Genomic DNA, 23,607 nt, shown 5'->3' on the forward strand with positions numbered 1-23,607 from the left:
GATTTCAATTCTCGGCATGTATAGTTGTATAGGCGCGCTACCATGGAAACGCGAGACTCGCCGCCTCGAACAAATTTCCCTCCTCCCTGCCCCAACTAAGCAAGACGTGAGAGGAACGCGCCGGCCGCCGACGTGAGAGAAATGCTAGGTTTAAGCAACATAACTCTCGCTTGTTAATAAGACTAGACGGCCGAGAGCGTAAAGGCGTCAATCCGTGGAGTGAAAGCTCTGTGCGATAGTGCGGGATCGAAACCCGGTCGAGGAGGAAAATAATTTCATAAATAAATAAAATTCTTCCACGTTGCTGAGCCACCTAAGTGTGATACTGAGTACTTTTTAAAAATTTCCGTAATTCCGCATGGGAAAAAAAGGGGAAAAAGGCGCGCCCAGCCGTAATTAAATAGTCGGACTAAACCTTTGCACCATCCGCTAGATGTAGCAAAGCAAAAATGGTATTGCCCAGACTGCGTAAAAGTTCGTCAACAGCTGAAAAAACGTAAAATGTGATAGAAAGTTCCTGCTGTTTTCCTACAATTTTTAATTTTGTGATGAAAAAATAAAAGTGTTGTTGATTTCTTTTAATAGTCAGTATTAATTACAGATACAAAAGTAAAAAGCCATTTACACAATTATTAAGACCTTTTTAATTTCACGATTGCCACGAACTTTTCAAATTTAATTCCAATGGGATGACTGATGGGCATAGGTTCAGAAGAGAACAAGCTACCAAAGCTATTTTATCTATGCTAGGTTTATTATCCTCTGGGGTACCATGTAATAACTCAACTGGTACTTTATTATGCAAAATTGAATATTTTTGACGAAGATGGCCTCTGACTCTTTCAACGTGTATTCTCACGTTAGCAATTTTCCTCGTCTCTTCAACGGCATAAGGGTCTAATTGCTTCTTATTTTTAGTGAATGCTGGAAGTTTAACAGTAGTATATAAATGAGAGAACGGGATGGGTATGAATTTTCCATAGAGATAACATGGGGTATGATACCCTATGGGAAAATTAACATTGGGTATGAAAATTCGACGGTCTCGAATTTTTCCTAAGCGGCTTTTTTGTGCACCTTGGACGGCACGGAGAGTACGTAAGTTTCACGGTAAAAAGAGAACAGAGCGGGACGGGTATAGACCATAGAAATAACATTGGGTGTATTAGTTTTACCGCCTCATAGTACGGTAGAGGCTGACAAAGGTAGTACGGAGGGTCCGTACATAAATCGACGAGGGGGATTGAATTCTTACCGTTTCAGAGTACGGGGAAGACCGAATTAATTGTACGAAAATTATTTGCCTAATTATCGGTGCTTTCCCTGGTATATTACGGGAGTCTGGGGTCGAAAGAGAACGACGAGTTCTCAAATTTCCCATCCGAGAGAGAGATAGCTCTAGTTTCGTTACGATGAGAGAACTCAAGGTTTGGAATTTCATAAACTGTTTATGCGTGCCTTTCACCCATACGAGACAGTTGTCTGCGGCGGTGGTGTTTTTTTAATTAGATAAATCGGAATATAGGAGAGAAGAAAATTAAGCTAAATTTTGACGGTCTTTGAACGAATCGCGTACGGTTGGATATAAGAGATGGGAAAAGTTGGGTATACGTACAGGGTGATAGAAGAAACATGAGGCATGGATGAGGGATATACCCTACGGAATATTACCATAGGTATATACATGTATATACATATTATATGGATTATAGTATAGAGCGGGATTATTGGTCTGAAGAATGTTTCCAAATTGAAGAAGTATCCCTTACTCCAGGGAGTATACACCGGGAAGACATTCATTCAGTCCAAGAAGGCGGTGCCCAAAGGAAATACTTCCGTACCCTGCAGATTCACTCAATAAATGGACCGGCACAAACGCTCCGATGCCAGCTAGATACAGGAGCGACCTGTAATGTTATGAATCTTTGAGATTTTGAAAAGTTGCATTATTCAATCTCAAGCCTAAAACCCTTGCCACAGCAAGCACTATCTTTGTATGATAACTCGGTGTTGCGACTTGTGGGTGAAGGAACTCTAACGGGTTCCGTTGGTCCCAAGAGGCAGCAATTAAGCTTCAAGATTGTACAGGGACCTTACAAATGCCCACTACTGTCGGCTAGAGAATGTGTGGACTAATCACGATTCACCCAGTTTGTCACATAGAAGAAGTTCAATCGGCTATGGATGTCACAAGGCGAGAGAGACTGCTCAAAAAATCTTGGATGGCTATACCGATGTTTTTCAGGGTCTGGTGAATTCCCGGGAGAATATTCCATAGCAATAGATGAATCAGTTGCCCCAGTCCAGCACGCACAACGCCGCGTTCCAGTCGCGCTGTTAGAGCCACTTAAAGAAAAATTAGATGAACAAGAAGCCCGAGGAATTATAACGGTGGCCCAGCCTACGGAGTGGATTAGCAGTCTCTTCATAGTACGTAAAGCTCAGAAGTTACCAAATCAAGATAACAAGTCCACCATTCGGATGTGCATTGATCCCAGGGACCTAAACAAGGCCATCAAGCGGCCGAAATTCCCGATGCCAGTACTAGACAATATATTACCCAAGCTGGCTGATGCAAAAATATTTTCGGTGTTAGATGCTAAAGACGGGTTTTATCAAATTCGGTTGGCAGCAGAGAGTTCATATCTAACAACGTTCTGGACGCCATTTGGTCGATACCGGTACCTGAGAATGCCATTCGGGATTTCATCGGCGCCGGAGGAGTTCCAGAGACAAATGTTAGAACTCTTAGAAGGGTTGCAAGGAATATACGACGTACATGACGATATCTTGGTGACAGGCCGAGGGCAAACTTTCGAAGAAGCCGTCGCCGATCATAACAGAAACTTAGAAGCACTGCTACGGCGAGCCAGAGAACGGAATTTATAGCTAAACAAGGGCAAAGTGCGATTGGAACTCACAGAGGTCACCTATATGGGACACCGAATAACCGATAAGGGGATTAAACCGGATTCGACAAAGATTCAGGCCATAACAGAAACGGCGGCACCGGAAGATAAGAAGGCGTTACAACGGTTTCTGGGGTGTATCAATTACGTCAGCTAATTTCTGCCGGCAATGTCGTCCGTTAGCGAGCCGTTAAGACAGCTGTTGGAGAAAGATGTCGTTTTTACTAGGGGTGTGCGAATAGCACTTTTTGTGTACCGATCCGGTTATCGAATACTAAAAAAAATTCCTTATCAAATACCGAATCGAATAGTTTATTCCAAATCGAATACCGAATAGTTGGGCCTTGGTAAATTTTTTACTAACCGATTAATCGCGAATAGTTTAGCCTAGTATTCGCGAATAGTTAACCCTAATACTCGCGAATACTAGGCTTAGCTATTCGCGATTAACCAGGTGGCAATCCCAATATTCGCGAATAGTTACTACAAAGTAAGTAGAAAAACATTTAGAAGCTCTTAAATTTCAAAATACCTCTCCTCATTGGTGGTCAAGTGTGTCTTAAAATTTTCCTAGGCACTTGCTGGTAGTTTTTGATGGAGGACAAATATAATCGAGATGATACTTTTAAAACAAGGTGGGTCTCTCTTGTGCCAAGGACCTAAATTTATGGTAGCCGAACTTTAACCGAATAGTCAGTTCGGTATTCGATATTCGTATCGAATAGTGAAAATGGGCTTATCGAATACCGAATCGAATAATTCGGTTCGGTATTCAATCGAATTATTCGATTGAAACGGTTAACCGCACACCTCTACTAAAAATGGTTAAAAACGTTCAAATTAATTAGCTTTGTCAAAATAATAAATTTAGTACTTCCAGGCCCTTTCTAAGATTAAACATATCGCTTACACATGGCACTAAAATCCTGTAACTAAACCAAATTACAGGCCATTAAGCTTACAACAAACCTAAATGGGAAAGTTCAGAAGAGCCCTTGTGTTTCTACCAAGTAAACGTTACTATGTAAACGCAATTTTAGTTCAAAACTGTATTTATTGGAAATATTACATATTTTGAAAAACAATGAAGAGTAGAAAAATCATGATTAAGAAACTAACTGAAAGGGTGGGGGAAAAGTATCACAATATCAGTTACTGTTGGTAAAAAAACCAGGATTTACTTGAGATATAGTTTTAAATTATACTTTGTTGTCAAGGAGGTCCAAGAAGATAAAAGCTTCCTCGCAGCGGTACTCTGCTTTTTCGATGACATTCTGAAGCTTCTTGCGAGGTAGACCTTACATTTTAATGCAATAATTTTTTATCAGTATCATTTGGTAACGAACGCAGAACGTTCTCATTATATGTGTTATTCAACTGATCAGGTTTTATAATCTATTACTCTCTAAAAGGCCTGTTTTGGACAAGGATGGGGATGGGTTTTTTTCTTGGAAAATGATTGTAAGTACTGAATTGCAGGGTTGTTTGATTTAAATCATTTTGATTTTTTGATTTAAATCAGTTTGATTTAAATCACTGATTTAAATCATGATTTAAATCAAGCGATTTTTATAAAAAAAATCATTTAATTAAAATCAAGAATGTATTTTTATTTTTAAAAAATGTTTTATAAGATTCCAAAAAGTAGTTTAAGAAACTCGAGAAGAAACTTAACTAGAAAAGACCTAAAATTAAAAACAATCGTGGTTTTGGGATATTTCAGTTCAAGTTTTTCCCAGAACTCCAGTTTGTCTTGCTGAAAAGGCTAGGAAATGAAATAGCGGTCAAGCTAGTCTTTTTATACAAGCATTTGAATAGTAACAATATCCAATAGCTGCTTAAATGTCATGATTATTTTCCTTTTGGTTAATTTTGACTCAAAAGTTTTCATGTTGGTAATTTACTATCTATTAGTTCAATAAAGATCAAAAAAAAAATAAAATAAATCAATTAATATCAAAAAAATCCGATTTAAATAAAAAAAATCGATTTTTTTGAAAAAATCAAAAAATCAACAACCCTGCTGAATTGTGGATTAAATACTGAATTTACAATTTTACATTAGAAACTTATTTTTATTAAAATATTTTTCCTATTTAATATAATATAATAGATTGTAACACACCTCAGGGTAAAATTTCAGGTCATTTGGATCAGTAGATCCGAAGATATCATAAGTTTGGCCTTGGAAAATAATTTTTACAGAAAAAAGCTTTAATCTTTCTTAGTATAATAAAACACATAAAAACACACGTCTCACTACAATTTAAGGTCATTTGGATCAATAGGACAAAGGAAGGATCTGGCATAAAACCTACCTCCTCTCATAAAACGTAATGTTAATTTTCGGTTCCTTCGAATTTTCTTCAAAAGTCGCGCTTATACATGTAAATCGAATTCTTTGAACTGGGGGAGTAGATATAAGGAAAAATGGGGGTGGAATACTCTGCGAGTCGGAATGAAGGCTGGTGGTTATCTAAGTCAGATCTAGGCTCTATTTAGCGCCATCATGTCGGCCTAATTTTAAAACATATTCCAAAGTAATTTTAAACTGTTTTGCTCCTACATAAAAATTTACAATTAAAAAACTAAATTTAATAGATAGTTAACAATGAATAATTATTTCTTCCAAATTGTTTCTAAAATAGTAGTGTACGTAGATGACGCTACAATAGGGAAACGCCGGTAGGCTGAGCGTCTGCAATCTGCAAGGAAGTGAGTTCAAAGATAGTTTGTGCAATTTTTGAAATTTGGTTCATAACTGTTGCGTTTACGAATGGGATGATGATATTGATATTGTTTCTTGGTGTCTAGATAATTGTTTTCCTTCTGGTGAGAGAAACAAGTACATTTATTTCTGAACTCATTACTTAATGTGAAGTTGTATTATTAGGTTTTTTAATTATCATGTTAGCAATGCTTATTTTGATTACGTTTATAAAAATAATATTGAACTTTTTCTCTTAAAGTTAGTGATCATAAGTGATGATTAGTAATTGATTACTCTTATTAGTTAAAATTAAGAGTTTATTAAATAAACTATCATTAACGTTTATAGGTAAATTTAAACTTGAAACGATAGTTTGTCTTTGGCAAATATGTAATTGAAAAGAACCCAATTAAGAGTTAATTAAATAAATTATCAAGAGTTAATTAAATAAATTATCATTATCGTTTTTAGGCAAATTTAAACTTGAAATGATAATTTTTCTTTGTCAAAATTTGTTACTGAAAAGTGAAAAGAACCTTAGAAAGTGCTTGTGCTTCGTAAAATTTATTATTAGGCTTATTTGAGTAATCAAACGTTAATAGAAAGATTTTATTGCGAATGCCAATACTTAAAATTAAACATCAAATTATCATTTTTGTTTATTCAAAATTGTAAAGCTTAAAGAGAAAGTTTTTAGACTTTAGCTTATCTAATCCCAAAACCTAAATTCCCAAATTAAATGTACAGGTATAGTTAACCTCAAAAATGTGTCTGTCTAGAAGCACTTGCAAGTTAATTTAATTAACTTACAATATAAATATATATTTATTTAATTCGAACACTTACAGAGATGGTAATATCATAAACTTGCTTAGTTAAGGAGGTTTCCCTGATACACTCTCCAGAGACTACGGTATTAATTTCTTTGGGTTTACAAATCAAATACCTCTTACTTTAAAAATGGGTTTAGTTTTTATTATATTTCAGACTTTCCGACGAGTACAATTCCTAAAATAATTTTGTAAACCTTCTAATTCTAAAAACGCGACGTATTTTATAATTGTAGCGCTACCCGTTTTAAACTGCCTATCTACCATTCGCGAATTTCCCGCCAAGAGATTTCAATTCTCGGCATGTATAGTTGTATAGGCGCGCTACCATGGAAACGCGAGACTCGCCGCCTCGAACAAATTTCCCTCCTCCCTGCCCCAACTAAGCAAGACGTGAGAGGAACGCGCCGGCCGCCGACGTGAGAGAAATGCTAGGTTTAAGCAACATAACTCTCGCTTGTTAATAAGACTAGACGGCCGAGAGCGTAAAGGCGTCAATCCGTGGAGTGAAAGCTCTGTGCGATAGTGCGGGATCGAAACCCGGTCGAGGAGGAAAATAATTTCATAAATAAATAAAATTCTTCCACGTTGCTGAGCCACCTAAGTGTGATACTGAGTACTTTTTAAAAATTTCCGTAATTCCGCATGGGAAAAAAAGGGGAAAAAGGCGCGCCCAGCCGTAATTAAATAGTCGGACTAAACCTTTGCACCATCCGCTAGATGTAGCAAAGCAAAAATGGTATTGCCCAGACTGCGTAAAAGTTCGTCAACAGCTGAAAAAACGTAAAATGTGATAGAAAGTTCCTGCTGTTTTCCTACAATTTTTAATTTTGTGATGAAAAAATAAAAGTGTTGTTGATTTCTTTTAATAGTCAGTATTAATTACAGATACAAAAGTAAAAAGCCATTTACACAATTATTAAGACCTTTTTAATTTCACGATTGCCACGAACTTTTCAAATTTAATTCCAATGGGATGACTGATGGGCATAGGTTCAGAAGAGAACAAGCTACCAAAGCTATTTTATCTATGCTAGGTTTATTATCCTCTGGGGTACCATGTAATAACTCAACTGGTACTTTATTATGCAAAATTGAATATTTTTGACGAAGATGGCCTCTGACTCTTTCAACGTGTATTCTCACGTTAGCAATTTTCCTCGTCTCTTCAACGGCATAAGGGTCTAATTGCTTCTTATTTTTAGTGAATGCTGGAAGTTTAACAGTAGTATATAAATGAGAGAACGGGATGGGTATGAATTTTCCATAGAGATAACATGGGGTATGATACCCTATGGGAAAATTAACATTGGGTATGAAAATTCGACGGTCTCGAATTTTTCCTAAGCGGCTTTTTTGTGCACCTTGGACGGCACGGAGAGTACGTAAGTTTCACGGTAAAAAGAGAACAGAGCGGGACGGGTATAGACCATAGAAATAACATTGGGTGTATTAGTTTTACCGCCTCATAGTACGGTAGAGGCTGACAAAAGTAGTATGGAGGGTCCGTACATAAATCGACGAGGGGGATTGAATTCTTACCGTTTCAGAGTACGGGGAAGACCGAATTAATTGTACGAAAATTATTTGCCTAATTATCGGTGCTTTCCCTGGTATATTACGGGAGTCTGGGGTCGAAAGAGAACGACGAGTTCTCAAATTTCCCATCCGAGAGAGAGATAGCTCTAGTTTCGTTACGATGAGAGAACTCAAGGTTTGGAATTTCATAAACTGTTTATGCGTGCCTTTCACCCATACGAGACAGTTGTCTGCGGCGGTGGTGTTTTTTTAATTAGATAAATCGGAATATAGGAGAGAAGAAAATTAAGCTAAATTTTGACGGTCTTTGAACGAATCGCGTACGGTTGGATATAAGAGATGGGAAAAGTTGGGTATATGTACAGGGTGATAGAAGAAACATGAGGCATGGATGAGGGATATACCCTACGGAATATTACCATAGGTATATACATGTATATACATATTATATGGATTATAGTATTATTAAGGTAAAGTATAGTATGTCTATATTATGAAGCAAAAGAGGAATATCTTTCGGAGAGAATGGTACAAAGTTCAACAAAATTTTCGAGGAAAATTTACTACATAAAGCTGAATTTTTACATTTTAAACATCATTCTGAATTACCTTCTGCGAGTCTCTTACACCTCAGAATTTACATAATAATATGATGTAAGTATGGTAGTCTATACCTTGATATTTTACAGTATTTACAAGATATTTTCGAAACTTATAGGAATCCTCTCAAGACTTTCCCTATTTCTACCACCAAAGGGGTAACGGTTACTCCAGATTGTAACATTTTTATCGGAACTTTGGATGGAAGTGTGGGCATCGCTTTAACAGAAAGTCATTTCAAACAACTTCGGGACAAGAACGATCAAATAGCTTCCTTCTTGGAAAGCGATTCCATTGAAAACTCTTCGTTTTTCTTCGAAGGATCGGAAACAAGACGAGTCCAGCTAAGCATTTTCCAAAATCGGAGAGTGGTGGACGTGAGAGAAATCATCCTCGGAACTGGGACGAATTATGGAAAGCAGTACCTAACCAAAAGGGGTTTTACCATATCGCAATACCCTTGGAAGACCTTGATGGACAAATACGACGAAATCATAGCGTATCACAACGAGGTGAAACGGGTCTTCAAAATATCAAAAGAGACGTACTGGACCATATTACTGAATACGTGGATAAGCAATGCAATGGTTGTAAAATTGATCATCCCTCACAAAAACAACACGATTGTCTGATGATTGATTGGAACACCCGTTTAGACACGTATTTTGTAGACGCGATGGATACTATTAGTTATTCCGAAATTACCCATAAAATTGACACCTTTTTAAATGAGGATATTCGCGATGCGATTATGTCTTTCATTGTATGTAACGCTAAATAGATGTTGTATAAAACTGAAGATTTTTAAACAATAAATAATTGGTATTAAAGTCTCAATTCTCTATATCGTAGCTCATTTAAAATCATGGACCCAGTGATGAAGCATCCATTCACTGGGCTTGTCTCAGGTCCCACGCAATGTGGCAAGTCACATTTCATTGCGAAATTAATTAAGCATAATGCATCCTGCATTTCCCCACCTCCCCAAAGAATAGTTTGGTGTTATACAGAGCATCAAGAGAAATTATTTAATTCCGTGTTGGAAAATAATCCTAACGTTGAGTTTCACGAGGGTTTATTAGACCCGAGCAATTTGAATCCCGAGGTTAGAAATTTTATAATCCTCGACGATCTATTATGCGAAATAGCTAATAACAAAGACGTCACTAACTTATTTATTCGAGGTTCCCATCACCGTAACACTTCGGTACTCATTCTAATGCAAAATTTGTTTTATCACGGGAAAGAAGTTAGGACCATCAATTTAAATTCCCAATACCTCGTAATTTTTCGTTCGGCTAGAGACGTCTCCAGTGTCTTAAATATCGCTAAACAAATTTCCCCTTCTTATACCAAGTTTGTTGTCGATGCATTTCGTCAAGCCGTGGCGAAACCATACGGTTATTTATTCATCGACCTGAAGCCAAACACTGCAGATGAATATCGACTGCGAACGGGAATAATACCGGGGGAAGAAGCCGCTATTTTTGTACCGAAATAAAATGACTATATCAACATCAAAACGGGTGTGTAAGAACTTGAATTTTTTAAAATTTTTGAGCACCTGTAACGCGAAACAGAGGAAGGCTATCATCAAACTATCGAATCGTGACGCTATATTAGCCTTAGTCGAATGTTGTATAAATGTACTACGCGGTAACATTCAACTAACAGACGGGCAAAAGATACGATTGAAGAAACACCGTAATGTGTTGCATAAACTTTGTAGAAAAATTCCCCTTGCTAAGAGAAAACAGATTCTAGTTCAGAAAGGGGGTTTTCTCCCAATTTTATTAGCACCGTTACTCTCAATCATTAGTTCAGTTGCTGGCTCTGCCATAAATCGTGCCATAAATAAATAAATGGCTCGGAAAATGATTTTGGTGTCCGAAGACGCTTTACGTCGAATGAAAAATACTAATACCGAAGATGTTGCTCTCGAATCGGACATACCATCCTTGGATAAAGAAATGAAAACTATTCTCGACAACCCTCGTATTTGCGAATCGGAGAAATTAACTTTATATAATCAAACTTTGCAACGACACATTGCATCTAATCGGAAACCAGTTGAAAAACACAATCAATCAGTGAAAAAAACCTGGTACGAAGAAATTGCAACGTCTATCCCACCGATCATGCTTCCTGACGCGATATCGTTGTATACTTGGACATTGAGGTATATTTCGTGGAACGAACTTGGAGAAATGGAAATTGGGGGAAGGGTGGTGCCCGGATCTAACGTAGTCGATTTAATTTACGATGCGGTTAGAAAAACCACACCAAATACCGACCCAACGGGCTACAAAAGCTTCTACGAAATATTGCAAAATAAAAATGTACCGAAAAAATTTATCAAAAACCCTACTAGAGCGCGTGTGTTGAAATCATTATTGTTTAACGTGACACCACCCAAACTTAATCAATGGGTGACGATTTGATTGTAATTACAAATAAAACGTTTATCACGAGTTATGAGTGTTTATTTCCCTTTCATATCTCAAAATGGATGGTTGTACAGAAGTTGTAGCGCAAGGTATCGTGTCCAGATTATTTGAATCCTTTTCAAAAAATCCAAAAATATTAACCGGCGTCTTAATAATATTATGTTTCGTAATAATCGAAGTTTTCGATTTCTTAATATTATACTATGCAACTCGCACATCCGGAAATAGTACCATTTATGGATAAGCTAGAAAATATTTATTATGACGTATCTGACTCTGGTGGGTACGCTGGTATTCGCGGATTGTATCGTTCAGCTAAAGAGAAGGGTCTCAAGTGACGACAAAAAACGTTAAGGAATTTTTACAAAAGCAAGATACCTATACTCTAAATAAAAATACCAGGTGGCGATATAAACGAAATAAGACGATAGCGTACGGTATAGACGATCAATGGCAAGCCGACCTCATTGACCTCCAGAAACTTTCGAAACAAAACAAAGGGCATCGATATATACTTGCTTGTATAGATATTTTTAGTAAATACGCTTTCGTTGAACCCGTGAAAGATAAGAAAGGAGATGCTATAGTAAAGGCGTTGAAATAGATACTGGATGGTGAAAGGAAACCAAGGCGAATACAGAGTGACCATGGGAATGAGTTTGTGTGTAAAGCCGTTCAAGCTGAGTTAAAATCACGAGGAATTGAGTTTTTCGCGACAAACTCGGAAGTGCAAGCTAGCATTGTCGAGCGATTTATCAGATCGTTTAAATCAAGGATGTATCGATACTTTACTGCGAAAAATACTTATACGTACGTTGATGTGCTCCCCAGATTAGTTAGTGCTTATAATAACAGTTACCATCGTTCAATTAAATGTAAACCTATAGAAGTAACACCTCAAAATTCCAAAATCATTTGGAAACATTTATACGGAGATATTGACTTTAGTCCCCCTGTGAAGTACGATTTTGAAATCGGAGACATTGTCAGAATAAGTAAAAACAAAGGGCTTTTTGAGAAAGGATACGTCCCTAATTTTTCGGAAGAATTATTTCGAGTAATTAAGCAAATACCGAGACAGCCACCGGTATATAAACTGGAGGCGTTAAATTCGGAACCCATTTTGGGTGTTTTTTACAAAGAGGAAGTACAAAAGGTAGGAAAGGATCTCGATACTTGCGCGTTCAAAATTGAAAAAGTGCTAAAAAAGTGAAAGAAAGCTGATAATACCGTAGAATTGCTGGTGCGTTGGAGTGGATACGGACCTCAATTTGACAGTTGGGTGCAGAAAATAGACTTACAATGAGTTTCTATATCACTTTACCATCCGATTCATCGACAAAATACTTTCCCAACAATACTACGAGTAAATTTAGGACGTATCTTCCAGAAGTAGTAAAACTTAACGGCCCTTACGAAGTTGGATTGACGGAAATAAGTTATCCAAGAACCTGGAATAATGTGAGGGGAGAAAGATCTATAAGAATTTGGTCCACTGACGCTAAAACTATGGAAACGGTAGTTGTTATTCCTAAAGGCAGTTTCTTATCAATTCGAGATTTACTCGGAATGTTGTTGTTCGATGATGGCACAATCAAATTCACGTACACTGCTAGTTTAAAATGCGTATCCGTTTTCATGAACTATAATTACACGATAAATATACCTGGTGATATCGCGGTTATGATGGGATTTACGCTTGACTCAAATGAAGATTACGTAATTACGGAATCCATGATGGCACCTTATATCGTGGATTTGGATGCTGGATTACATTCTCTGTTTGTTTACTCTGACGTAGTTACAAATACGATCGTAGGGGATAGTAAAGTCCCTCTTTTGAGAATAATCAGCGTGAAAGGAAAAGACGGAGAAACTGTCGATGTGGAATTTGCTCGACCTCATTATCTGCCTGTAGCTTCTTCGGACATACAAACTATAGAAATTAACGTTATGGATGAACTGGGAAACCCTATACAATTCGAACGAGGGAAGGTGAACGTTACTCCACACTTCAGACCGCGGAGGACCTGGCTCACCTTATAATAATACGAGCTGGATGGGGTAACTTTCAGTTCAGTGAATAGCGGCGAATGACAAACATCATGGGACGACCCCATTACATTTCAGCCCTAAGCGATTATGAGAACTACTATTTAAACCAGGCTGGTTTCGGATCCATGCCTGTATATCGGGGTGTTCCTGTGCAAAGAGGGTATGGATTAGGGAACATACTGGCTTCGGCCTTTCGGAGCGCCATGCCCCTTTTTAAACGTGGTGCTCAGTTTCTTGGAAGAAAATTTCTCGATACCGGAGCGAAAGTCGTGACGGACGTTGCTAGTGGTATTCCAATCAAAAAGTCTCTAGTGACTAGATCGAAGAGCGCCGGCAAAGAAACCTTATTGTCAGCTGCGGATGTGGTTAGGGAGATGACAGGATCCGGAATTAAAAAGAGGCGGAGGGTGCATCGCAAAGTCACTCGGGTTAAAGCTAAGAAGAGGAAAACATCGTGTCGTTCTTATTCTGATATATTTTCCTAAAGCCTAAGAATATGGCGTTGATGCATCCTTACTCTAGTGGCTGCGTCAATTCCGAATTGGATATTTTCCAAGTCCCGTTAACGCAAACGGGAATTATCAGTGGTGAATGGGTCGAATACTTTCCCATTTCCAGCATCAGCAACAATTCAAACTTAGTTTTCTGCATTAGTGGAAATTCTGAATCCTACACGGATTTGTCCCAAACTCTGCTTCATGTTCAAGTGGATGTGAAAATGGACGATGGATCTTCCCCGAAAGCAGCCGTGATTGCCGCGGATGGTACAGTTACTACGCCGGCGGATAATGTAGCCCCAGTTAATTTGTTTTTGCATAGTCTCTTTCCCGAAGTGCATTTATTTTTAAACGAGAAATCGGTTACCCCTTGCGCTCAAAATTACCCGTACAAAAGTATGATTCAAACTATGTTAACGTTTGGAGACTCTGCAAAAAATAGTTATTTAACAAGCTCATTATTTTATCGCGACACGCCGTGCAAGTTCAACGATTTTGCGAATGACAAGGGTTTCTTGAAGAGAGCTAAGTTCGCCCAAAAAGGAACTATAGATATGATTGGTGCTCTTCATTTAGACATTTGCCAACAACCTCGCTACCTTTTGAACTTGGTGGATTTAAAATTTGTTTTTGGAAAGCCCAATACCGAATTTTGCTTGCATTCTGACGTAAAATGTAAACTGAACATTAAAGCGGCATCGTTATATTTGAGGAAAGTCAAATTGATACCTGAAATCCCGCTTGCACACGCGAAGGTGTTACAAATGTCGAGAGCGAAATATCCAATTACCCGCACGGAAGTTACGTCGTTTTCGATCCCAAAAGGCAACATGAGCGTCGTCCAGGATCATTTATTTAATGGGCAGAAACCGAATAGAGTCGTCATAGGAATGGTCGAACAAAGTGCGTTTTTGGGTGATCTAAAATTGTCACCATATAATTTCCAACCCGTTGATGTGAATCACATTGGTTTGTTCGCCGACGGCAGTAGCGTACCACATAAACCGCTGACGCCAAACTTTGCAGAACATAGCTACATCCAAGCGTACGCTAATTTATTTCTTCAAACGGGTCAGTGGAATATTGACGAAGGAAATCAAATAAGCCGCGACGATTACCCTGGGGGAAACTGTCTTTTTGTCTTTGATTTGACGGCCGATTTAATGAACAATGCCACCCATTTTCATCTCGTTAAAAATGGAAATTTGAGACTAGAAATGAAATTCGCTTCCGCGTTAAAAGAAACCATCGCCGTTATTGTATACGCCGAATTCCAGAGTTTGATTGAAATAGATAAAAACCGAACCGTAATCTTCGACTAGAATGGATACGATACAACTAACGAGAATTTTGGGGAAAGATAAGTTCACCAGAAATTTATTTCGGGGTGTGTTTGCCGCTGACCAACTACCAAAATTTGTGACGACTTTTCCGTCTCTTTATATCGTGAACACCGATACGTCAAACGGTGCTGGTCAGCACTGGGTAGCCTTGTATTTCTCCAGAAATGCCAATACCGAAATGTTCGACTCGTACGGAAATCCACCTGATATGTTTCGTTTTAATGACTTTGTCGAAAGAAATAGTAAAACTGTGACTTTTAACTCGTTACAATTACAAGGAAATCTTAGTAGAACGTGTGGAGGATTTTGTGTGTATTTCGCTCTTAATAGATGTAGGGGTGTGAAAATGTTTAATATCGTGTCTAGATTTTCAAAAAATAAAAATCGAAATGATGAGATGATCAAAGAATTTATGTATTCAAGATATTCAATAAATTTTCAATAAATTATAGTGTTTTTCAAAGTTTATTTACAGAAAAATACATTCTATATTCATATATTTAAAAAAATCGTTAAATATAAGTTCATATTAACAATATTATTTTATTTATTTAAAATGCTGATCCAGTGGTGACCGTGTGATAGGGTACGAATGCCGTCTCCCAAAATATATCTTTTATTATCGCAAGGATTGAGAGACATTTTATTTTGGGAGACAGTAAACAGCTGATGTTTCTGACTGACTATCCGCTTCATAGAATTACTCGTAACTCGAGTACTAAAGAGACAGTCCCGATAACTAGAGTGTCGGATAATTTTTTTTCACTACTCTTTTACAAACACCTTTCGCGGTTTTTTTCTCCCCCTTTTCGGAGAGGATAGAATACATTTTGGGACGAAGTCCAACGAACTCACGTATAGGAATTCCGTCCATCTCATCTTTCATTTTTCCTACAACCTTTTAGTTTACGTTATTGTAAAGAGGGTGATTCACGGGATATCCCGAGAAATCGAAAAGATGGGATGAATTATGAAAGTCTAAGTAGACGTCGTCCGTTTGTATATTATACGTGAGGCTGTCCGTGTCCGTGAAAAGTAACTGAGCCCTGTCACCGTAGGTCTTTCGCATGTACTCGTAATGAAACTCGTACATAGTTAGTTTCGAAAGATCCAAAACGGTGAATCCAGTGTAAATTGGTCTGTTCAAAGTAAGCGACTTCTTCTTCATATGGATACCCACGAGTTCGTTGTGAAAAATCGTAAATTTTTCAAATGCCGGAGAGGACGCTTTCTTGATGGCTCACTCGGGTGTTTGTACGAGATGAAAATCTATCCGGTTTCTCAAGTTCTCCATCGTTTTACCTTTTATATATTTATATATTAAATTAGATTGCAACATTTTTTTCAATTTATGTTGCGGTTTGCTTACCAAAACACGAGTTGTTCAAAAGTTTGAAGAAATCTTTTTCAAAACTATTGGTGGCAAGTTTCCGCTTTTCAATATTAAAATTTATGAAGGGGCGAAGCCAGGGGCTTTGGTCGAAAGATAGTATACGGTGAACTTTCGTGAGTTTAAGTCCTTTCGATACGTAGTATTTCAAATTGCGATAGTGAACTACGTATCGCTCTTTGTTGTAAAGATTGGGAACTAGTTTAGGCAGGGTGTCTTTCTCCGGAAGGTGTAATCGTTGTAGCATCAGTTTGTAATAAGAAGAAAATTGTTCCGTTTTTATTCTTTGAGATTCGGGTGCGAGAGGGTAACAGTTATGTTCGTGATGAAGTTCAGCGGGATATTCTAAGTCAACCTCCAAAATGAAACCGTAAGGAGACTCGTCTGATAGAGAAAGCACGTGTTTATGAGCGTAGTCGAGGAGGTCTTCGACTGGTACCCAAGCGAATCTACTCGTGGGTAGATAATCGACCATGGCGAAACCATAAAGGTTGTTAACGTCGAGGTACATGATGTAATTACTCTCTTTCTTGGGGTCGTAGGTTTCGGGGATGTACGGGTTATTCGCTTCCGCGAAGCGATGGCTAATCATAGACACCCCTCCTCGAATACCACGTTCTATAAACAAGTGCATATCAATATCGAGAAGTAACTCCAACTTCACTTTGGTCATATGAAGCGCGGACTCCCAGGCAAATCCCGGTCCGGTGTATGCATGCGCGCAATCCAGACCGTAGTATTCTACGCACATAGCGCGGAAACTTTCGAATACGTCGGCGAGTTGAAGGGTATCCGCCTGCACGTATAAATCGTGGAGTTCCCCTGTTAATAAACCACCATTAATTTCACTTTTGTTTTAAAAATCTTCCATAGATAATACCTAGATTTTGGATGTTAAAAATGTCCCACAGTTGACGAACATTTTCGTAACTCTCGTCCGATATGTGTTCGTCAGTTAGAGCGTTGAAAAAGGCTTCCTTGGGTGGAAGTTCGACCTCTTGAAACTTCTCGACGTTGCTCATATAGTCGTAGGGATAGGTTAATTTTTTCAGTAAATACGGGACTTGATGAGCGGGATAGAAAGAGTTCAAGATGGGAAATTTTTCTCTACCTCCCATGGCCAAATTCGAAATTAAAGTTTCTAGACTAGCGGGCATAAAACGAATTGAGTCGATGAAACGTAAGCGACCGAAAGTGAAACTGATATACGTTTCACTGTTAGATGGGATACACGAAATGTTCTCATCTTTTTGAAGCCCTATCCTTTGCATTATAAGATGGGCATCATAACTGAAAATTTTATATAGTTTATTATAGTTAATATTTAATGTTAAAACAAGAACATACCGTGACAAATTATGCATTATGACAGGAGTAAACTTTCCTAATCGCAACTTTAAATTACAAGAATTGTGCGCGACTCCACGAAAACGCCCTAGTAATTAATATTATTTAATTTTTATTAATATTTACAGTATATTTATGTTCGTATTACCAGAATAATGGCAATGATCTCTGACTCCCGGATCATCCTGTGTAAGGACGTCCTCACACACGTAACAATGAGTCGCTTTACGACATAACTCTTCCTCGGCTGGACTCAGATCCATAGGAATATTTTCCTTTAATAATTCAGTGATATTGTCTCGCTCCATCAACAAACTTTCGAGAAAAATGTCTATGGCATCGGTTCCCCTATATGTTACAGGCGCATTTGGCTTTCCGTCGGGTCCTATTACGACGTAACTGAAACCGCACGCCACGTGCTCAGAAAGTTTGGTTGTTGATGAGATTGAAGAATCTGGGTAACAAGTCTGGATTTTGTCAATTATAGATTCAAAATCCGCATATATGACGTATGGGACCTAAAAATAAATTTATTAAGACTAAGAACTTATGGAAATTCCAAATGACTTCCTACCTTCTGAAGCCAATCAATTTTTTCAAATTTCAAGATGGGTTTTTTGTGTGGCATTTTAACGAGTTGTGGACTGTGCACGTTACAGTTTTTCACGTGTTCTCTATGATTTCGTTCTGAGTTTCTTCCCGCGAAACGATGTAAACAATAACGGCACACGTAAATTTTTCCGTTATGGTTAGTGAAATGACTTAATAGTCGGCTAATATCAGTAATTAGACAAAAATGTTGCTTTTCTTTTGATTTTAAATAAAGTAGGTCTATTTGTCGATCCTCGGGAGCTTTATTTTCGCTGACGTGGAGAGGAAAAACTTCATTTTCGTAACCAAAAACATTGATAGATAGATTGTTTTTATTTTCAAATCTTTTAAGTTTGAGTGGATTTAATTCAAATGGAAAACAAATGTCGGTGCAGTCTAACTCCGTTTCAAAAGCTACGTATTTATTTTGATCATCGCGATGTGATTTTGGAGGTTGAGGATGTAATTTCGCGAGAATACACCACAAGAAACACTTTTGATCATTAGTTTTAATGTTTAAGAGTCCTTTTCCGGGATTATTCAGTTCAGGGGGAAGCTCTATATAGGTACCACCAACCAGAGGCATGTATCTAATAATATCCACTTGAAAAAACAAGATACGATCTATGGTCCATCCACTGCCCATATCTTGAAATTCCTCCATCGCCTGTACCATTTGTTTCACACACGAGTCTATTTGGTTGGGTATTAAATGTGATAGTAAGGAAGTTTGAGTTCGGCTTCGGAAATAGGGTAATGCTTCGACTTCCGATCCGTCGTTCAGTTCGCGAACGTATCTCACACGTAAAAAAATGTTCCACTTTATACCCCGCTTCTTACTTAAATGGTTTTCCAAGTATTTAATTAATGATGATTTTATTTTTTTAATTATTAATTCTGGATCCGTTTCACTCGTTTGCGGGGTATATCGCGAACTCACGATGGCGTCTTCGAGAACCGCGACTTCTTCGAGGTTTTGAAGAAAGTCACCCACCTGGTTGTTGATGGCTAAGTCAGGGTCTATGGGTTGTTGGTGAGATGGTCCTGGCGTGGGGGAAACTGGACAACTCCGATGAATGCGCGAATGCTGAATTAGTCTGTACCTTCTGGCAAAACTGTTATTACAGACATGGCAGACATATTTTGTTTTTCTATGTTGTTCACGAACGTGGCGATTTAAAAGGAACTTGAAAGAAAATTCTCTCGAGCATAAAGGGCATGAAAACATATTGTCTAGTTGATCGTCGCGACTGATAATTTGCTAGGTCTGAATCAATCTTATATACGTAATGAATACTCTCCCTAATCCTCTCTCTATATATGTGAAAGACTCGACACCCTCTGTGGTCGTGAAATATGATCTGCGATAAAGTGACGCTCCTTGCTACGTTACTGGAAAAGCTTTAAACACCCTGATCAAAGACTAAAAAATAGGGAAGATGAATGAAAAAAAAAAAAAAAACATTCCAGCTTTTAGACAATTATCTAAAAATTTCTATGTAATAAAGAGATTTTCTAACTGAACTATTTTTATTTAGTAATATGCCTATGAAATTATGATAAAACATTGTTTCAGTGTGTTTAAAGAAATTTTATTTATTAATGTTATTTTTGTTTCTTTGTTTGTTTGTTTACATTTCAAAATTTTATTTATTAATGTTATTTTTTTTTCTTTGTTTGTTTGTTTACATTTCAAAATTTTATTTATTAATGTTATTTTTGTTTCTTTGTTTGTTTGTTTACATTTCAAAATTATCGAACTCGCCAGCTAAAGTTTTTTGGCAAATTTGCTCTAACGCAAGTAATTTTTCCAAATCATCGTTATAAATATTTTTTTTCAAAGTTTTTTTCTTTGCTTGCTTTTCTGTTGACGTGGCACATCTCTTTTTTCCCTTTTTAGAGGGAACGTCTACTGTTACGGTCTGGGGCGGGATGGCCGGAGATAGTGATGAAGTCGTTGCTGCCGAGGTTGATGGTGTACTTCTTGGTTCCGTCATTGGTGATGATACGGGAGCCAAAATAGATACGGTGGTGGGTATAGGCTGTTGCGAAGTTCCCTTTTTAGAGGGAAAGTCTACTGTTACGGTCTGGGGCGGGATGGCCGGAGATAGTGATGAAGTCGTTGCTGCCGAGGTTGATGGTGTACTTCTTGGTTCCGTCATTGAGGATGATACGGGAGCCAAAATAGATACGGTGGTGGGTATAGGCTGTTGTGAAGTTGGGCTAAAAGCGTTTAAAAACATGGAGGCAAGATGGTCTTCTTCCTCGGTTACTGCCGGGTCTAGCTTCTCCACCTTGGAAATTAAATGAATGAATACACTAGATTGGATTTATTTTTTTCTTAAAATCATACCTTAATAAGTTGGGTTAAGCCACCCAATGACTGCTTTATCTTCCCAATGTTTGGGTGGTAGCAAAGCGAGACTTTGATGGCGCAAGATTCGGGAATAGATTGAATATTAACCCAAAATCCATTATGATACTTCCGAACAATAACCTCGAAGGTTCTGAACGATAAAGCGGGTAGATCTGGGCGTCCAGGTATTTCTCCCAAGGCCGCTGTATACTTTAGTATGGTAACAATCTTGTTTTTATCGAGGGATGTCATGGTAGACTTTAGAGTTGGTTGTGAATATTATTTTCTCGAGTTGGTCTTTTATATTATTCGAAAAATTGGAATTTGTATTGTTTAATATCACACACGAGCTTTGGACGTTAACTTATTAATATGTTTGTAATGGTAATAAGAACTGATCAATTACGTCAGTGATGACCTAAAGGTCAATCGGTCTAGACATTTTCACGGTATTTAAAAATATAAAATTAGATACCGAATCAATTTTAAGTGGTTTTGGGGTTAGGATTAGAAACTTTGAAGGATTTTGTTGTCATAGGTGTTTTATAAAAATATCTTCTTTCATCATGTACGTCATAGGTGTTTTATAACAATATATTGTTTCATCATGTACGTCATAGTGACGAATTTTAAATTGATTTTCGGCATATTGAAATTAAAATATTAGAATCAGATTAAGTTGTTGAGGCACTTTGTAATAAAACCCCTACTTCCATTCCGACAATAGGTTTACGTATTAATTCCTATCTAGAAAGTCCATGTTGTGATAAATGAAAAACATATTTGGTTTAAATCAAAATACTTTTATTCGCAAGATAAATATTACACATTCCATAGTTTCATTTGGTTCGCTTTGAATAATGCGCAGTTTTTATTATCAGAGTGATATTTACACTCTATTGAACAGAGATTCGACAAGTCTTTGTACTTGGGGCACCCTAATTCTTCGACGTTTATTATTGTTTTTCCAAAAAGTTCAGAAAGATATACTTGTTTTTCTAGCCCCTTAGTGTAAAGGATTGGTGCTTTCTTCGATATGGACGCGACGATTCCAGATAATTCGTCCAATTCGTATTCACCCTCGTCCCATAGCATCCCGCAAATATGTCTGGAGATCCAGGAGTTTATAGCCTTGTCTTTCACGTTTAACTCGTTGTAGGGGAAAGGTGACCTAAATGTGTAAACACCACTTTCACCCGTTTTAATAACGAGAAACGCCAATTCTTTAAGGACGTATTCGTTGTTGGCTCTAATAAAGTTTGCTTCAACTATGCAGGAGTTTCCTTCCAACCTTAATTTTATAACATACATTTGTAACGACTGCCTCAGAAAAACTTTAATACGATAATCGCTTACATTTTTAGTTGTTTTCCGAGATGTGTTCCAAACCAGATACGAATTAGGAATGAAATTAAATAAGTAGCATCACCCATTATATAATAATTCGTTTTAAAAATCATAGCTTATAGATATACTGTATATCTTCCTTGAAAACATGGAGTATATACCTATCGTAATATTCCATAGGGTATATCCCTCATCCATGGCTGATGTTTCTTCTATCACCCTGTACGTATACCCAACTATCCCCATCTCTTATATCTAACCGTACGCGATTTGTTCAAAGACCGTCAAAATTAGCTTAATTTTCTTCTCTCCTATAATCCGATGTATCTAATTAAAAAAAACACCACCGCCGCAGACAAATGTCTCGTATGGGTGAAATGCACGCATAAACAATTTATGAAATTCCAAGCCTCGAGTTCTCTCATCGTAACGAAACTAGAGCTCGCTCTCTCCTTGCCTTCCAAGAGAGACGATTCAGACAAATCGAGACGAGATTATACACCCAACGTTATTATTAACCCGTCCCGCTCTGTTCTCTTTTTACCGTGAAACTTACGTACTCTCCGTGCCGTCCAAGGTGCACAAAAAAGCCGCTTAGGAAAAATTAGAGACCGTCGAATTTTCATACCCAATGTTAATTTTCCCATAGGGTATCATACCCCATGTTATCTCTATGGAAAATTCATACCCATCCCGTTCTCTCATTTATATACTACTTTTAACACTAGCATATTATAGACCAACAGAATCTTGAATGTTAAACCCTCTATCAGCTAAAATTACATCTCCAGGAACTAAATTTTCCCAAAATTTACCGTTTTCAGTAAGATATTTATCGCTAACGCGACCGCCCCACCCTTTCGACAGAAAACTGACAGTTCCTTGTGGAGTTATACCAATAAGAAATTTTACTGTGTTGTGATGTTTATAGTTGGACCATGTTTCTGCCTGCCCCATTACATTAGATGATTTTTCGGTGAATATCTCAAAACAATCAATTATGACAGCCACTTTCGTGCCAAAATGTTCACGAAAACTAAGACTGTTCACGAGTCGAGCTGAGCGAGCTGTTAAAAAGCTCGGCTCGGCTCGAGTCAAAAAACGGCGGCTCGGCTCGGCTCGAGTCAAAAAACGGCGGCTCGGCTCGGCTCGAGTCAAAAAACGGCGGCTCGGCTCGGCTCGAAAATGATCGAGCCGAGCCGAGCTGGCTCGATTAATATATACATGTTTAAAAAAACTGCTACTACCAACGTCAAACTTCAGAATGACTATAAATGCCATCCTATGTTTAGGAATGTAGTGGTTCAGTAAAACCCGCTCTTTAAAATATGCTCAAGGTTCGAGACGAGAGATTTTTCCCACGCTTTATTTCATTTAAAAATACAACGGGACGCTATTGGTGGAGAGAATAAAGACTAAAAGAAAAGCACTATATCAGTGACTAAGCTCGCGAGGCGGCTCGCGAGTCGTAGAGGCTCGATGCCTGTCGGCTCGGCTCGACAATAAAAAAGCTCGCTCGTTAATTAATCGAGCCGCAAAAGTGGCGGCTCGAACTCGGCTCGCTCGTCACGAGCTCGTGAACAGTCCTAACGAAAACTCATTGGCATTGTCGCTACCAAAATATGCTTTCAAGGCCAGTAAATATA

At 37.9% G+C, this 23,607-nt stretch overlaps 3 protein-coding genes across 3 annotated transcripts; 1 reads left to right on the top strand and 2 right to left on the bottom strand.

The window, feature by feature from the left end:
* Positions 1–13,586: 13,586 nt before the first annotated feature.
* On the top strand, positions 13,587–14,909 carry LOC149685942 (uncharacterized protein F54H12.2-like). The gene has a single exon (XM_089871079.1). It carries the CDS (start codon positions 13,587–13,589, stop codon positions 14,907–14,909), a length of 1,323 nt encoding a protein of 440 aa, XP_089727205.1.
* A 1,370-nt stretch (positions 14,910–16,279) lies between these two features.
* LOC149685943 (uncharacterized) lies at positions 16,280–17,750 on the bottom strand. Its single transcript, XM_089871080.1, has 3 exons — positions 17,668–17,750; positions 17,201–17,610; positions 16,280–17,142 (listed from the first exon to the last, which is right to left on the bottom strand). Exons 1-3 carry the CDS (start codon positions 17,682–17,684, stop codon positions 16,280–16,282), a joined length of 1,290 nt encoding a protein of 429 aa, XP_089727206.1. The 5' UTR covers positions 17,685–17,750.
* Positions 17,751–21,290: 3,540 nt separating this feature from the next.
* LOC149685944 (uncharacterized) lies at positions 21,291–22,297 on the bottom strand. The gene is made up of 2 exons (XM_089871148.1): positions 21,971–22,297; positions 21,291–21,905 (listed from the first exon to the last, which is right to left on the bottom strand). Exons 1-2 carry the CDS (start codon positions 22,072–22,074, stop codon positions 21,437–21,439), a joined length of 573 nt encoding a protein of 190 aa, XP_089727274.1. The 5' UTR covers positions 22,075–22,297; the 3' UTR covers positions 21,291–21,436.
* Between the last annotated feature and the right edge of the window lie 1,310 nt (positions 22,298–23,607).

Source organism: Phalangium opilio, unplaced genomic scaffold (genome assembly GCF_054372755.1).
Source record: "Phalangium opilio isolate 3A_F unplaced genomic scaffold, DU_Popi_V2 ptg000032l_1, whole genome shotgun sequence".
Taxonomy (NCBI): Eukaryota; Metazoa; Arthropoda; class Arachnida; order Opiliones; family Phalangiidae; genus Phalangium; species Phalangium opilio.

What these genes read in the sequence shown, in the direction of transcription:
- LOC149685942 (XM_089871079.1), top strand. Translation starts at nt 13,587, where the DNA reads ATGGCGTTGATGCATCCTTACTCTAGTGGCTGCGTCAATTCCGAATTG.
- LOC149685943 (XM_089871080.1), bottom strand. An exon ending in TTTTAACATCCAAAATCTAG is followed by an intron (nt 17,143 to 17,200) that starts GTATTATCTATG and finishes GTTTATTAACAG; the next exon opens with GGGAACTCCACGATTTATAC.
- LOC149685944 (XM_089871148.1), bottom strand. Translation starts at nt 22,074, where the DNA reads ATGATTTTTAAAACGAATTATTATATAATGGGTGATGCTACTTATTTA. An exon ending in CTCGGAAAACAACTAAAAAT is followed by an intron (nt 21,906 to 21,970) that starts GTAAGCGATTAT and finishes TATAAAATTAAG; the next exon opens with GTTGGAAGGAAACTCCTGCA.